This window comes from Paroedura picta, chromosome 11 (assembly GCF_049243985.1).
Source record: "Paroedura picta isolate Pp20150507F chromosome 11, Ppicta_v3.0, whole genome shotgun sequence".
In the NCBI taxonomy this organism is placed as follows: Eukaryota; Metazoa; Chordata; class Lepidosauria; order Squamata; family Gekkonidae; genus Paroedura; species Paroedura picta.
The window spans coordinates 13,747,402-13,765,229 of NC_135379.1; the positions used below are offsets into that span (position 1 = coordinate 13,747,402).

The following is a 17,828-nucleotide window of genomic DNA, read 5'->3' on the forward strand; positions in this document are numbered from 1 at the left end:
TTGGAAGAGTGCCATTTTGCAGACTCTGGAACATTGATTGCTTTGACAGTTCTTATTTTTTCTAGCTTGAAGAGTCTACAGCCTTTCTCAACCTTTTTACTTTGAGAAACTCATGAAACATTCTTTAGGCTTCAAGAAACCCCGGAAGTGATGTCAGCGGGCCACACCTTTCTGCCATGCCCCCAGAACTGACATCACCCAGATACTCCCACCAGGTGTGAGATCATAAGGCCACTCACATAGTACAGGAAGTGATACCACCGAAATATTTTCAGATTTGTGAACAGAACCGTACCTGCACTCTGGGCTGTTTACCAGTTTGCTCAACTTCACTAAAGGGAGTCCTCAGTGGGAGCCTGCAGAAACAGAATGGGGGCAAACCCATGCCACTCCATCACCTCCACACCCACCCCAACACCAGAAACAGGGCTGGAGCAGGCCTATGCTGCTCCATCTCCCCCCACCCCACACACACAATCAAGTGGACTCTAGTTACTCTAGTTACACAATTAAGTGGACTCTAGTTACACTAGTTACACAATTAAGTGGACTCTAGCCATGCATGACAAGCCTCAGCCAGCAAGGATTTGTGTGGCTGGAATCCCTCTCTGTCCCACCCCTCCACACCAATCATTCAGGGAGTCGACATGACCATGTTTGGTCATATCACCCAAATATATTTTTGTAATAAAAATTAAAAATATATACAAAACTTTCTCCCATCCAATTAGCAAAACCCTTCCAGGGGTGTCGTAAGCCCCCAGGGCTTCAAGATGTACAATAAGCATGCACAGTGCATGCAAAACAGTTCAATAGTAGTACTATCATCTAGATTTTTAAAAGAAAGTTAAGTCATAATTTAAATACATTTATAATGTGAATTTTTTAAAATTGTCATCTTGTATCCTGCCAAAAGGAGTCAAAACCAAAACAAAGTGTGTGTGTGTGTGGCGGGGAGATGCTTAACACTTTTACCAGATTACATAAACTGGCTGCATATTTATATGAACTTGAATAGTCTAGATCAGGGGTAGTCAAACTGCGGCCCTCCAGATGTCCATGGACTACAATTCCCATGCATTTGCTGGCAGGGGCTCATGAGAATTGTAGTCCATGGACATCTGGAGGGCCACAGTTTGACTACCCCTGGTCTAGATAGTCAAAGGTGTCTGCTGAGGTTATAAACTGCGAGCTAAAGCAAGTAGGAGTCTGAAGAGACAAAAGTCTCTTGCTTTTTCTAGATGGTTCCGTGCAGGTAAATCCATCAGTTCTGACTAGTGGGTATAAAACATTTTAAAATGTATTTTCAGAACAGGAAATTGCTTATTTTGTGGCAGGAAGTCGCATGCTACAATAACTTTGCAAGGGATAAAAAAAAATTGATTCCATATCGTTTTACTGAGTATAGCAGTCATAGTTTGATGATAAACACATGGTATCATATGGATGTAAATACTGGAGTACAATTGAATTACAATAGTAAGTGTCTGCTGTGGAAAAGATGTAACTGTCCATTTCATTTCTTGTGATAGCAAATATAAAGTATTCCTTTGACAAAACCAAGAGTGCTATGTTGCTTGACTGATGTGGCAGTGATGATCCTACCCTCTGAAAATGGATGTATTATTTATTTCATTTATACCCTGCTTTTTTCCATTGGGTTTCCATAGCAGTTTACATTGTTAAAGTCAAAATTCCAAACTGGAATGTAAATGCAAATGTTCATGTTTCCTTTGCTCTTAGTTTTTACCCTACAACATAGAGAAATGAAGGCAGATAAATGCTTTAATCTGGAAAAAAATGCACCAGACATAGCAGGGGATTTTCTAAGTATATGCATTTTGAGCTAGATCATGTCTAAGAATGTGGCTGAACATCAATATTTATATTTAGGTTGTATAGGAATTTGACTCATACCACCCTTTAAAGTTCTAAATATGGACCATGTTTACATTAGGGAATCATATATACAGAACTGTAGCTAAAACAATTTTTCTAAAGCTGCCTATAATGAATACAATCTTATATGTAGATTGTGATTCTGAAAACCTAGGCCACTTTCCAATAGCAGCCTGTGATGTAAGGCATACCCTCTAGTCCTTTCAGTTTAGTTTCATGAACAGGGAGAGAAACCTTGGGTGAGAGGCTTTCTTCTGATGCCTGAGGAATATGTACATGTGATATAATTTGAAAGCTCTTAACATAGTTGTCCTATTAACATATAGTTTGACTAGCAGAATTTTCTCTTGCATTATTCTAATATTTTGCAAGAGCAGATTTAGAGCATATTCACCCTTTCAAACCATAATAGATTGTTCCTAGCACTCACTTCAACAACAAAGTACTTAATTTCTCTGTTCTCTGATATAAGAATAGATTACTACTGTTAGGCCCAACCCATACAGCAGTGGAACCGGAATTCAGCATTACTGTCCTCTTCTGTAAACTGCCAATATGAACTATTTTTACTTATTTCCTCCCCCCCCCCGAGTTATACTTTGTAGCTGATGATGTATTTGTTAATTTATTATTTTCAGGCTTTGCTTTCTGTGCATGACACTGTGGCTCAAAAAAGCTATGATCCAGTATTGCCTCCCATGCCTGATGACATTGATGAAGAAGAAGACTCTGTAAAAATAATCCGGCTTGTCAAAAACAGAGAACCACTGGTAAGTTACTGAGATATGTGAGTTACAAGGTAATGGAATTATTTCTGTGACACTCATAAATGAGCTGGAGGCATAGCATAGATACGTGCATATCTTTACTACTTTTGATCTCCACATTTAAAACACATTGGGCAAATGTTTTAGTGTGTTCAAGGTGTATTTAATTGTATGCTTAGTCACCTGCAGATCAGTTGTGGTCTACAGCAGGGTAGTCAACCTGTGGTCCTCCAGATGTTCATGGATTACAATTCCCATGAGCCCCATGCCAGCAAATGCAGGTTGACTACCCCTGGTCTACAGCAAGGGTAGTCAACCTGTGGTCCTCCAGATGTTCATGGACTACAATTCCCATGAGCCCCTGCCAGGGAATTGTAGTCCATGGACATCTGGAGGACCACGGGTTGACTAGCCCTGGTCTGCAGGACTGCCTATGTTTATAGCATATCAAGGTCTTTTGCAAGGTACCATCTTGCAGGCAGGTAATTTATGTCAATAAAGGTTATCTGAATCTGCAGTCAGGTAAAGACAGTTGCTGCCTGCTCTGGAGGATTTTCTGTAGAAGCTCCTGCTTTGTAGAATGGTGTTCCTGAATTTGTCAGGAAGGTCTTCACTTTGTTAGTGGTTTGGAGACTTTACAAGACAGAATTGTTCCAATGGGCTTTCTCCTAAGTAAGTAGATACTTGTCTAGGTTTCTCTGAACTGATCTTTGTTGCTGTAAGGCAAAGTGTACTGTGCTATTGTTTTTAATTAGCATTGTAATCTGCCTTGAGTACCTTTTGGGAGTAAGGAATGTTAAAATGTTGATGATGATTGATAAACGCTGATCATTTCCTTTCCTTTATTATCAAGCTCATTAGACCAAATGTCTTGAGCATTAAACCAATGTCTCACAACAAGGCAAAGAAACAAAAGCGCCATTGCAAAACACGACATAACTAGCAAAAGGCAAAACTCAGAACAATAAAATACACCAGTCTCATAAAATACTAAAAAGCATTGGATAAAATATAACAGTAGACTCATTTTAGCAGCATTTTAAGGAGATCATTATTGTAAAATATTTTGCATCAAATTTATTTATTTATTTAGATTTTTATACCACCCTTCCCTACGGCTCTGGGCGGTTTACATAAAACATTTTGGAACATTAACGTAGAACACTATCAAAATCAATATAACAGTATAACAATAACAACACACCAACTAGAACAACTAGAACAGCACTTCAACAATAACTTTGACACTCCCTCAGCAGGTTCGATCTCTCAGATCAAGTTATTACTGGATCAAAATATGCTAACAATAGATACACAACCAAGGATTCAACAAGAACCTTATATCTGGACAGAATAAATATATCTGGGGACAGATAACAAAATAACAAAAAGTGGGCTACAATCACACTTGTCCTGATCAAGCTTTGATGCTTCCTGGTAATCCATATTCCTGAGCATTAAGAGGGAAAGGTGAAAAGGCTCAAGCCTATTTATTTATCTGTATATCTTTCTTCTAAAGGTTTAAAAGCCCCCCACCCCCCATGGATAATCAAAAAAGGACCTTCAGCCTCAGATTTAAGGCAGTAATCCCAGTTCTGGACATGAATATGAGTGATGTACAATCTCTAAGTGCAGTTCCTTTGACACAGTTTGGTGCACCTACCATCCAGGTCAAGAACTGAAGAAGTGTATAATCCATTTATCCAAATGCCTGCCCAAAAAAAGACCTGAAAAATTATTTTAGCATTAATGGTACATACTGACCTCCTTTTTAATTAAAAAAAACCCCTTGTGTTTGTATTGGCTCTTAGCAGTTTCAGTAGCTGAGTGAACATGGGCTTTCCAGGTGAAACTATGGCTGAACATAACTTCCAGATATTTAAAATAAGCCATGTGCTGTATTTCTCCTCTTTTGACAGTCCAGGTTTTCTGTCTAGAACAAGGTCTTTTTGAAAAAAATCATTATTTAAAATTTACCATAATTTACCAATAGCCTCTGCTGAATACAATAACCCAATAAGCACATTTAATACAATTAAATACAAATACAAATGAAATAATAAAATAGTGCCTTGTGAAAACCAACTTCTGATCTAGATTGTAGCAGCATGTCATCTGCATAAAGCAAAATTGGGGTTTTATGGCCAGACAACTTTTGAAGGTAAGGAATCATGTCATTTGCATAAAGATTAAAAAGTAGAGGGGCTAGAAAACAGCCTTATTTAACACCTTGTGAAAGGGAAATAGGACCAGTCAGCTGCCCTTCTGGTACCCAGCAAATTTGTGCCATTAGAGTCTCATATAATTTAAGAAATTAGCCATAGCAGCCTTTTGCTATTAATGTTTTAGCCAGTTTAGTTAGAAACATCTTGGGACAGAATAAAAAGCACCTCTAACATCCATAAGGGCTACATAGAAATGGCCTCTTGGGAGACAAGGATAGTCGTCAGCTAAATGCTACAGTTATGATATTATGATCAAGGACTGAAGCATCCCTCTTACATTCTGCTTGCTCAGGATGCAATATAGATTCTGACTCTACCTGATTCAGAGAAAGGAGAAAGGTGACATATATCTTGCCTATAAGGCAATAATTTGTATATTCTTGGCCTCTTTTTCATATATGGGAACTATTATTGCTTGTTTCAAGCTGTGGGAATGATTCCTGAGACATTAATTTGCTTAAAAAGAGTGGACAGCAGGTTGTTCTACAATAACAAATTGGCTTTCAAAAGATTGACTGGTATTAATTCAGGCCCAGGCACCTTGCTTTGATTGTATTTGCTTAATTAGAAAAACTATGGTCTCCAGGAGAACTGGGAACTATAAGTCAGTCTCTCGGGACTTGACCAGAACCCATCCTTCCCCGGTCCAAGGAGCAATACATGATGGAGTACTGGACAGTATGGAAATGCTATTATTAACTATTATTAATTGTGTTCCAAAAAGTCCATGCCTCATTCTTATTGATAGCAGAGATAAGAATCTTCTATCCTTTACATAAAAGAAGCCATTTTTCTAAAGCATGTTTCAGTCAGATGAGATCTGAAAAATGAGCATGTAGGCTACCGTGTTTAAAGCAATGAAGTTTGGCTCTAATCCTTCCAATATATTCTCTACACTCATCATCAAACCAGGTTTTGCTTTGCACAGTCCTAGAAGTCGCTGATGATTTTGTACAAACTGGATTGAAAAGATGCAGAATACTACATAATACTTCTGTAATTCCTACAGTATCCCTCTTTCTTATAAATTCCATAAGCAGGAGTTTACAATCCCCAGAGCCCATAATATTAGTTGTTGCAAGGATAGGTGTTCATTTAAAACCATCAATGCAAGGTTTAAGCTGCACAGAATAAATTATAAAAATAAAAGGAAGGAAGAAGGGTAAAAGAAATTCCCTTTTGCTATGGGTTTAATTAATTTCCATGTAATTCAGTCATTAATGTTCATATTTTGGGGATGTTGCAGCTGAAAATGCAGGCTTGTTTTTCATTAATAGAGCCTACTAATTGTTCTTTGGGAGAAACTGTGTTAGGTAAAGTGGGGGCTGGCCTGAGCTTGGTGTAGGGAGCCAGCTTGACGTACTGGTTAAGAGCAACAGCATCTAATCTGGCAAGCCAGGTTAGATGTCCTGCTCTTCCGCATGCAGCCAGCTGGGTGACCGTGGGCTAGTCACAGTCCTGTTAGAGCTGCTGTCACAGAGCAGTCTCTTTCAGCCTCACCTACATCACAGGGTGTCTTGCTGTGGGGAAAGGAAGGCGTCTGTAAATTTCTTTGAGACTCCTTTGGGTAGTGAAAAGCGGGGTATAAAAAACTACTCTTCTATGTCAACTGATGATTCTTGGAAAAATTCTGACATTGAATAATGAGGATTTAAATTAAGGAAGTAAACAGATGTAAGGATGGATAGTTACTGCATAGACAAGGATTTATGTAGGACATGGAAAGTAAATGTTTATGCTGGTTGCATTTGGATATCAGTGGCACACTTCTTTTCCTTAAGCAAACCGTCATCTACGATGCGGAGTCAACCACACAGTGTATTTTTCTTTTCTTTCTTTCTTTTACTTTTTATATTTGTCTGCAATACTGAGGCTTTCTGCACCAGAGAAAATCTCCCTGCTTATGTCTGTGGTCCCATTATGGTAACGTTTTTGGTTCAAACTCTGTGGCTCAGTTCAGAATTACATGATTTTTCCCCCCTACTGTTATTTGTAGTATGTAAGTTAGGCCTTATTTTAATTGTGCTGGCAAGTCTAAGGTCTGCAGCTGATGAGCCAAACTGGGACACTACAAGGAAATTTGTTAGCAAGTCTGAATTCATTAGCAAGTCTGAATTTGGGGGCAAATAATCTAAACATGAGCTGGTCCTTGCTGAACCCATTTCCAAAAAGCAAGTTCAGCTACACTCGTATATACTGTGTGTCTGCATACTGGAATCCCAGACTCAACAGTGCATTTTTATTTGCTTTTGGTCACTCTCCATTTAGTGCAGGGGTAGTCAAACTGCGGCCCTCCAGATGTCCATGGACTACAATTCCCAGGAGCCCCTTCGCTGGCAGGGGCTCCTGGGAATTGTAGTCCATGGACATCTGGAGGGCCGCAGTTTGACTACCCCTGATTTAGTTGATTGAGATGTCAAATGGAATTGGCAAGAGAAGCTACAATAAAAATCTTGTACAGAAATATGCTTTTTGGTGAAGTTCACCTTCTTGGTGATGACTTGAATGTGAAAAATTGTTGGGTGGGAAGGAACTTTGTGCCTGGAAAGGGGACTGAAAACTGGGGCTGGGGAAGATATAGGGAAGAGATGCAAGAATAGTTTAACAAAATCTGAGTCCAAGGACACCTTTAAGACCAAGATTTATTCAAAGCATGAGCTTTTGTGTGCAGGCACTCTTCCTCAGATAATGGAACAAAAATCCTAAGAGTACAGATATGAGAGAATAAATTAGTAAATTGATAAACAGCGTCACAACAAATATGCAGCATGATGACGAAGATTGGCTGGTTCCATGCTAAAAAACAAAACCTGTCCTTTGGGTTCAGTTGTTGTTCACAAAAACATGGGGGGGATATAAAAATATTAAGATTAGTGATTAATATTAGAGACTTTCCCAGTTGTAGAAAGCAGTAATTAAAAGAGTTCTTTCCACAACTGGGGAAGTGTCTACTACTAATTTACTTTCTCCTTATATCTGTAATCTTATGATTCCTGTTCCATTGTCTGAGGAAGTGTGCCTGCACATGAAAGCTCACACCTTGAATAAATCTTGGTTGTTCATGAAGGTGCCATTGGACTCAAATATTGTCATGCTACCTCAGACCAACAAGAGCCTCTTGTGGCGCAGAGTGGTAAGGCAGCTGTCTGAAAGCTTTGCCCATGAGGCTGGGAGTTCGATCCCAGCAGCCGGCTCAAGGTAGACTCAGCCTTCCATCCTTCCGAGGTCGGTAAAATGAGTACCCAGCTTGCTGGGGGGTAAACAGTAATGACTGGGGAAGGCACTGGCAAACCACCCCGTATTGAGTCTGCCATGAAAACGCTAGAGGGCGTCACCCCAAGGGTCAGACATGACTCGGTGCTTGCACAGGGGATACTTTTACCTTTTACCTTTACTTCAGACCAACACAGCTATCCACTGGAAAAACTAGCTTGCAAGAGAAGGGAAAAGTGAAGAGTAAAGACCTTGTAGAGAAAACTTACCTGCACTGGGGAGGGTGGTAAGTGATTGACATTGGTAAATGTGCATGCTGGACAGGGGCATGGCTCCTGCTTGTAATAAGTGACTCATTCCCCACCATCAGCTCCTACATATGTCTTGATTCCTGCCGCACTTGTCTTGTACCTGTTACATAATTATAAAAACAGTTACGGTAATGTAAGAGGGACCACTTTTTGTAGCACTGAACTCTTCCCCATATGTGCTCCAAAGAAAGTGGTGCGATGTGGAATGATTTTCAAGGTCACTTTTTTCCTTTGGCAAACTCTCTAAGATTCCTTGGCTGAGCAGGAATTATTTTGTTAAGTGGGATGCTCTTCTTTTAAAGACAGATAATATAAGAGATGTGGAAAACATATTGTGTGTGTATCTTAAAAAAAAAAATCTGAGCAGTTGAAAATGAAATTTTAACCCTGTTATTTCTAAAGGGGGCTACTATTAAAAGAGATGAGCATACTGGAGCGGTTGTTGTGGCTCGGATAATGCACGGAGGAGCTGCAGATAGAAGCGGTAAGAGCTTTTTAATTGTGTGATTCTATAAATGTGATGACCAGCTGGCACGCCAAATAAATCTTAATTGAGCCTTCGAGGAGGGCGGTATATAAATGTGAATAAATAAATAAAATAAATGAAAACAAGTGTTTTCTTCTTGCTGTACAGACTCCAGCAAAGCCATAGTTGTTGTTAACACCCCCAGTTTCTGACATGTCGATTACACAATTTTTTTTAGTATTTTGGTAATGGCAACTGGTATTTTTCAGTTCAGGACTACTACACTCAATTTTGTTGGTATTTTCAAAAAGCTGTTATGGTATTGGAATCCAGGATTTTTCAGAAATTCTGAATTTTTTCAAGCCCAATAGACATGAGAAGAAAAATACCAGCCAGGACAAAAGATACTCGATCTTGGGGCTGATCCCAGGATCTGCTTGCAGCAAAGAGATCTCTCCCTACTGCATGCAGACGTGGCTGGGATGGCTTCTCTTGCAGCATGGCATACGCTTATACTGCTGGGAGGTTTCTCCCTGCCACACCCATATCCTAGTTGAGATGACTTCTCCCAGCTGGCAACAGGCTCTGCCACAGCTAGCAGATTGTTCTTGGGGGCAAAGCAGTTTTAAGGACTGGCTTCTCTTACAGCCCAGTTTAAGCTATATGAGACACCAGCCCCAAGCTGAACCCACAGAAATAGTTTGCTCCCACATCACAGCTGATCCTCAGGGACTGCAGTAGAAGTCCAACAAACAGTAGAGAGGCAGAAGTGATCTACCAGTAATTTCTGAATATATCCAGGATTTTATCTGGATTTTTTCCTGGTTTTCCCGAGAAAACCCAGAAAAATACTGATTCGGCATAGCTGTGCATTCTATCATTAGTGAAAGACGGGGCTCAAATATGTGGTCATACCCCCCCCCCAAAATGTTAGACAGATCCCTGGGAATAGTTTAATAATGAATTGCTCACCTGGTTATTAATATCAGCAGTCAAAATATGTACCACAATTGCCCTATAGCTGTCATCTTTGAGTAGGTGACTAAAGAAGATTCCTTGTTTAGCATCTAGTGTTACAGTGCAGCAAATGCAATATTTTTTTCCTTCCCTGTGCTGCTGCATTAAGGTACCTAAGCAGACCAGTTTCTTCATTGCCTTTTGATTTGAGTACTCCACTGTCTTGTATGTTCCCAAGGACAAATAGAACACCCAGTCCTCATTCTTTGTGAATTTCCTGCATTCTGCAGGGGATTGGACTAGATTACCCTGGAAGTCCCTTACAAATCTATGATTCTGCATACCTTGGGAGCTCCCACACTCTTGTCTTGCACTCAGCTATGATATTTGCTATATGCGAGGAGAAAAAGGATGTACAACATGTTGCAGTGTATTTCCAAGCCCTAACAGGAATAGTTCAGTTAGCAGAACAGGGGCATTGTAGAACAATATGCTATTCTTGTTAGAAGTGGTTGGGGTGTCTTTATAAGGAGTGAAAGTAAAGTTGAGGTTGGCTGCTCTGAAACCTCTTCACATACTTGAACTTACCCCAAATTTTCATTAGCCTTTGTCCCTTAATAACTGGCCCCATTATGTTGCTTTTGGGATCAGAAAGGAGGCAAGGGATTTCTCTAAGGCCCATTATGCACAGAGGGGATAGCGCGCATTCGGGGTGGAATGGCGGCGACTAAAATCACCGATAGCGCACGGCGCCGGCTGCAACCGGCCGCAGATTCAGTGCATGCCGCCGAAAAAGCCGCGTTAGCGAAACGCGGAAGAAAGTGCAGCTTCCGGGTGACCGGGGCGCAACCAGAAGCGGCGCTGGGGTCGCCGCGTGCATAATAGGTTATTCTGGGTTTTGCCGCCGTTACGTCCCATCCCGTGCATAAGCGGTTGGCTTCGCTTCTTCCCCCTCTGCGTTTTCCATGTGACCTGAAATCGTGGTTTCGGCGGCCGTGCATAATGGGCCTTATAGAGAATAAGATGATTTCAGAATCTAGACTTGAAAAAAGAAGGGGGGGGGAGTTTTCTTCTAACTTGCTTTGGTACCTTAATGTACTTGAACACCGAACCCTGAAGGCAGGAAGTTTGTCTTTAAAAAAAAGTACTTTCTCCCTTCAGATTATCTGCATTGGTATTTCATACTGTCATTCAGGCTGCAGGACCAGTACTGCTAAAGTTAGTAACAAAAGAGCAGGATGGGATCCAGATTTAACTGTTTTCTTCATCACAGATGAGTTGAAGGATATTTACCAAAAACTTAGATATGCCTTTGCTATCTTATAGTTGAAGAATATCAGGAGAAATACAGATATTGGGGACTTTTTGCCTAGTCCATATTGGAAAGAATGTGATTAGAAAGTATTTTGGAATGGACCATATTGTGTTAAACGTAAAAACAATTTATATTAAATAATGTTCTGTAGGCCTCATTCATGTTGGTGATGTTCTGAAAGAAGTCAATGGAATTCCTGTGGGTGATAAAAAACCAGAAGAAATTATACAAATTCTGGTAAGTTACAGACATAATAGTATTTTTAACAGAAAAGTGAATGTTTTACATTCATGGCTCGTGGAGAACCATATTCATATTCTGTAATTAGGTACTTTTCCAGTTCTTGTCTAGCATTTATATTGCTTATTTATACACAAAGAGGTACTACAGATAGTTTCTGTAAGTGAGTGAAAGTGAAACACAGTTTCCTGATGCTTAAACGCTGCCGCCAATGGCACCTATAGTGCATTTTGAATTGCACAAATTCCATTGTGTGGAAAAGTTACGACACTTCCCAGCATCCTAGACAGACAAACAAGGGCTTAACACTGAAAGAGACACTTTGCAGGTTTGTTTCTTTGTGTGAGCCTAAGTAGTTCTTTGGTTCACAGCCAGGCAGTTGAATAAAAGCCCAACTCCTGCTGTTGTGTTTTACAAAATTGAACCTGGTTTTAGCTTGGGCCTTTGGAAGAAATAAAACCAATGGCTTCAATATCCTCATTTTCTTAATGTGTCTTGCATTTTATTTGAAGATTTGGTCTAACTGTGCTATAAATCTGTTGGACTTCTGGGTCATGTGAGAGAGATCCAGACCTCAGTAGAGGTATGTGATCCATTAGTAGTTTACCAGTTATAATTTACTGTTGTGCTGAAAGAAAAGAATGTGTGTAAACACCTTTGTTTTTCATGCCCAAAATATGAGCTGGCTCATATCATGTACACCTCTGATGATTCTGGTGCTATTGGCCATGCAGCAAGATGTCTCCCCTCTTCTTCTTCTTCTTCTTCTTCTTTTGCTTGATCTTTAAATAAATATAAGCAGTTAAAATATATTTTTATATTTTTCAGTCTCAGTCTAAAGGAGCCATTACATTTAAGATTGTACCTAGTATCAAAGAAGAAACCCCATCTAAGGAAGGCAAGGTAAAAACTTCTTTGTTCTACAGAAGGCGTTTCTGTTCCATATGTAAAAAATGTTATAATTGTCTTTCAGCATATAGTTTGCATGGCTGCCAATTGGCAATAAGGAGCGGGGCTGGGGGTTAAATTAAAATATTAATTCTAGAACACTCTTCTTCCAGATTTTTATGAAAGCTCTGTTTGATTATGAACCCAGTGAGGATAAAGCAATTCCCTGTAGAGAAGCTGGACTTCCATTCAGAAAAGGTGATATTCTTCAGATCATGAGCCAGGATGATGCAACCTGGTGGCAAGCCAAGCTTGAAGGTGATGCCAATCCCAGAGCAGGCCTAATTCCTTCAAAACATTTCCAGGAAAGGTGAGCATCTAAAGTGGAATGAAAGCTTCCCCCCCCCCCCGATCCTGAAATATGTTATCAGAATATGCTGAGTATAATTAGTATGCTTACCTTTGCAGCTTACAAGGTCAGTAAACTTTCAAACTTTGCCTTGTGGTAAATTGTCTGGGCTTTGGTAAGTCATTGCCCAAATAGTTTGGATTTCCTTACTTGTCTGGTTAGATTAATAATGACAAAACCTGACAGAAGAGCGCTGATCTGGTGGGGAAAACAGATGGGAAATAATACATCATCATTTGTATCTGCATTGATGTACTGTACTATCCTGTGTAGGAAAAAGGACTGCAGCTGTTTCTGGAGCACTTACAGGCTTTTTTCTTTATATTCCAGTATTGCGTAGAGCTTGAATAGATTGTATTGTTTTAGAAGTGCTTTTTTTTTTTAAGGCTGCTATGAAAAAGACTGATACTGGATTTTTATTAATCCCAAAATAGCAATGAAACTTGTCTTCGTCTGAACTATTTTATAGGAGACTTGCATTGAGAAGATCTGATGTTCAGGTTCAGCCACTGAAAATTTCCAATCGAAAATCATGTAAGTCTGTTACCCCATGGAAGAAAATGCTCTCTTGGTCTCACTTAAAATGCCTTGAATCAGCATGATTTTGAGTTTTCGCTTTTGTCCTTGTTGATAGGCCCAAGTCAGTACTACTTTAGGACAAGCACTCTAACTTCATTAAAAGAAAGTGGTTGTTTTGTCTGCTAGAACAGAGCCTCATTCAAATGAAAGAAATACCTAATTACTTCACTGGGTGTCATATTCAAAACAGTTTTTTCATTTCAAGTGATATAATTTTTAAACGTTATTACAAACTGTAAGCCACCCCAATATTTACATACCTTCCTTCCCAGTATGCTCAGTTATTTGGATACACTCAATTACAGCTTCTTTTCTGCATCCAGTGAATATTACTTATTCCAGTATTGAATAACTGGTGACCGGATTTCTTTGCTAAAATTTGCAACATTGTCTTCCTTTCCCCCATAAATTGTAATTTTATCCATTAACATAATTTGACATATTCTTTGTAGCCATGCCTTTCTTCATGGTATAGCTTGGTTTCTCCATATGTGTATGATCATCATTCTTGTGATGAAATTTCTGTATTTCTTTTTGGTTCTTTCTGAAAAATCAACTAATATGTACATTATTGGAGAACATTCACATTTTTGATTTACCATTTCTGCAGTGTGTACATTATATGCTGGAATTTCCCCACCATAACACATCCTCACTACATATGAAATAATGTCCCTTTGCCACATCTCTGATAACAGTTTATTCTCCTGTGAATTCTAGTTTCACAGATCATTAAAGTGAATGTAAATGATCTGTCTGCCTACAATGTTGTGTCAAAATGCATACAAAGATATGTTCTTCCATATGCCTTTACCTCCTTTGTTAAGTCAAACTAAATATTTCCTCAAGTAGCATATGTTCAAATGTGTGTCCTCTTAAGCAGTCTGGTATTTATTACTTTTTCAAATTCTCATTCTGTATCATCATCATCATCACTACCACCATCAGGCTTTTGAGTATGTTTTGAACTTATCAAGAAATATCGTGCCTTATGCATCAGGAGCATTCAGCTATAATGTTCTACCATGTATCTGAATTAACTGACATTACATCAAAGCAAATTCTTTGACAGGAGGATTTCTCCTGTCTATTGCATAGCTATGCACCAAGAATTAGTATGACCTTCATCATACTATAAAGATGCCTGTCAATCTGAGGACTAGGTGTAGTAGTGTTATCTTAAATAAAATTATTGTAATAGCAGAGTTGAACTTGGGCAGAATAGTTGAGTGGCACTTTTTCTTTGGGTTCTGGAAAAACAAGTATTGGTTATCTGCTTGAATATCCTACATAGTGACCTGAGGAGTAGGAAATACTATCTTTAAAAATGTGATAAATAGAATGAAATACTGGAAAAACAGTGGCAGAAAATGGAAAGGGAAGGATACATAAAAATGTGCTATATATTATTTATTAGCTGCTTGGAGGCCTTTGGCCTATGGGTTGGACCCAGCCAGCTCTTTTACTTAATCACACAGAATTCCCCTTTTTACCATAATAGCTCACATCCTAGATGGCTTTTGCCTATGCATGTCCCATGATACTGCTAAGACAGACTTCTTGTTGGGTAAAGGGGACCATTCCTTCCATTTGTTACAACAGAAAATTATTGGATCAAACCCTGGCGTCCATATTCAGCTGTTTCTGGATTATTAAATCTACTTGAAAGAGATTGTTGGGATGGATCTCAGAAAGCTGCTTTGTTAAGAGAGTTGGGAATGTAATAGATCAATTAGATATAAGCCCAATATATTACTCACCAAAAGAGTCTCCCCCTATCGGTCATTCTCTTTTCCTTCCCATTCAAAAAAATAAAATTAATATGCCCAATATATTAAAAGTATTCCGTGCTGGTTTACAAGTGGGAATGCAAATATATAAGATATACTAAAAGCACGTTTTTATAGAGTCATGCCAGTATATTAGTAGTTTAGTTGGGTAAGTTGATGTTGGGTAAGTGCATGGTTGTTGTACCAAATTTTCATGATAGAGAAACAGGTTGAGGTGCTGTTTCTGAGTCCCTTCTGAGCCCCATCACCAAGCCTCTTAGTGACTGACCTTTTTCATCTGCCTCTTATGGCATCATGTGGTGTAGCTATGTTGATGCATGCTGTTCTTTGACGTCTCTGTTGGGCATAGCAACTGGATATTCCTTTCTGAGACAGACTGTAGTTCTTGTAATTGTTTAGCTGAATGGTGAACTGTTTTTGTAGTGCATAATTTTTCATGTGCATTTCACAGGATGTGCATTCCATAATTTTGCAGAACATTGTTTTACCAGAATTCTGTTAATGTCAGAAGTGAATTATCCAGAATGCTTTTACATTTAGAAGAAATTTATATACAAATCTAAAAAGTACATAAAGCCTTGTAAAAGTACATAAAGCCTTTCTCCACCCTTGTAAGCCAGTGCTAGTAGTCTTTCTGGTAGTCTTTTTGATTACTAGAGGTCTTCATAGAGAGGAGATCACAGATAGAGATGTTGTGGAGATGGAAATTGCCATTAAGTTGCACCGAATTTCTTACAATCCTGTAGAGTTTTCAAGGCAAGAGATGATCAGAGGTGGTTTGCCATTGACTCCCTCTGGTCTCCCATCCGAATACTAACCAGTGACAACCCTGTTTAGCTGAAGAGATCAAGCTAGATTGGGTTGTCTGAGCAGAGAATGGAGTAGAATTTTAAAAAGCCATTTGATGCCTCTTTCAACTGGAAACTTCCCACCATTCATTTTGCATAATGTTAGATGCTTTTTTCTTTACATTGTGGCAAATAAAATGAAGAAATGTCTCATTCATATGACTGAGAGGGAGCATAATTAGCAAGAGATTTAATAAGTTTCTATCTAAGAAAGAGTGGGGAAGGCACTGGCAAACCACCCCGTATTGAGTCTGCCATGAAAACGCTAGAGGGCGTCACCCCAAGGGTCAGACATGACTCGGTGCTTGCACAGGGGATACCTTTACCTTTATCTAAGAAAGAAAATAAAAATAAACAATATTAAATTGCATTTTTATTTGTTTATATTTATTTGCGGATTTATATACCATCTTTCTCAGTAAAACTGTCTCGATAATGCAGTAAAAAAAATCATATTTTATTTTCACTATAAGAGAGAAGAAATATTTAACTATAGCCAGATATAATTTATGCACTTTCATAGTCATATCTTCCCAGTGAGAGCATTGGCCATTCAAGGTTATAACACATTTCATGAAATATTCAGAGTATGTATATTATAAGACTTTTGGGGAGGAAAAGTTTTGAGAAATGCACATAATACCAATTTTATATGTCAGGCAAATACTGAAAGTAAAATATGTAAGATTTCAAGATCTACAAGCTGTTCATTCTTCTGGTATAATAAAAGTAAGGCACGAGGACATTTTTTATGTAGATTTCTCTTTGTCACTCAGCCAGATGCAAACTTTCCATTATTTCAGAGCTGGCGTTGTATTTTGACTTTGAGAGTGTCTTGGTCTACTTCTCAATCACCATTCTTAAAAATACGCCAGACTTGGATTTTTGTCTTAGGAACACTTTCTTATAGCATCTAGGTAGCATGTCTTGGGGACATTTGTTCCTGTAGGCATAGCATTCTTCTGAAGTTCAGTCTCTTAGTTTTGCAGTTTCATTAGAAGTATACTGTTGAAATTTAGGATATTGCACCCTATTTTAAATACATCACTACTTTTCATTTTGGGAAGGACTGAGCTGCATTGCTTGAACGTCTGCTTGGCATGCCAAACGTCTCAAATCCAATCTCTGACATTTCTAGAATTAAAAAATTGATTCTGAAGTGTTTTTTTTATTATTATTAGTATTAGTATTAATATTTAGATTTTTATTCCCTGCCACTCCCGGAGCTGGTTACAACAGTCCATTAAAAAACCAATAATACGCTGTTAAAATTACAAATAGGATATAAAAATACAACATAAGGCGGTGTAATCAACTATCCATCTCCCCCACAAACATCCCAAAAGGGGGAAGTGGCAAGAGGGAGCCATGACCCGTCGCAAATAGATGACCCTAGCATACTGCTGCCTTTAATGCTAGAGGGGGGCCACCAGATCTTCCTCTCAAACCATGGCCTCAACCACAAACCTGGTGGAAGAGCTTCGTCTTGCAGGCCCTACAGAATGTTGAAAGCTCCCACAGGGCCCGCAGCTCTCCCGGGAGCTAATTCCACCAGGTGAGGGCCAGGACCAAAAAGGCCCTGGCCCTGGTCGAGGCCAGGCAACCTTCTCTGGGGCCAGGAACAACCAACAAATCAGTACCCGCAGAGCATAAGGCTCTATGGGGAGCATAGGGCGACAGACCGTCCCTCAGATATGTGGGTTCTCATTGGATCTTGGCCTCTTCATTTTTCCCCCCTGCTATCCCATCCCAAATGCTGCATAATTTCCAAATAAGAGAAAAATATTTTCTCACTTTGTGTTTGTGTGAGTGACTGAGAGGTGTAATAGATAAGGCATATGCATGTATTTTGTACGCCAACTGTCTGTAACACAGCATAAGCTCTGCATCAGAAATGAGCTGTGATAATTGCTATATGGTC

The 17,828-nt window shown here is 39.2% G+C and overlaps 1 protein-coding gene across 7 annotated transcripts in view; it reads left to right on the forward strand.

Annotated features, from left to right (window-relative positions):
• MPP7 (MAGUK p55 scaffold protein 7) overlaps positions 1 to 17,828 on the forward strand; it is a 105,940-nt gene that overhangs the window by 57,283 nt on the left and 30,829 nt on the right. For all 7 annotated transcript variants that reach the window (XM_077304646.1, XM_077304649.1, XM_077304648.1 and 4 more), the window contains 6 exons: positions 2,538 to 2,669; positions 8,818 to 8,899; positions 11,305 to 11,390; positions 12,222 to 12,296; positions 12,455 to 12,651; positions 13,160 to 13,224. In XM_077304646.1, the coding sequence (XP_077160761.1) occupies positions 2,538 to 2,669; positions 8,818 to 8,899; positions 11,305 to 11,390; positions 12,222 to 12,296; positions 12,455 to 12,651; positions 13,160 to 13,224 (637 nt within the window). The remainder of the gene's footprint in view (positions 1 to 2,537; positions 2,670 to 8,817; positions 8,900 to 11,304; positions 11,391 to 12,221; positions 12,297 to 12,454; positions 12,652 to 13,159; positions 13,225 to 17,828) is intronic.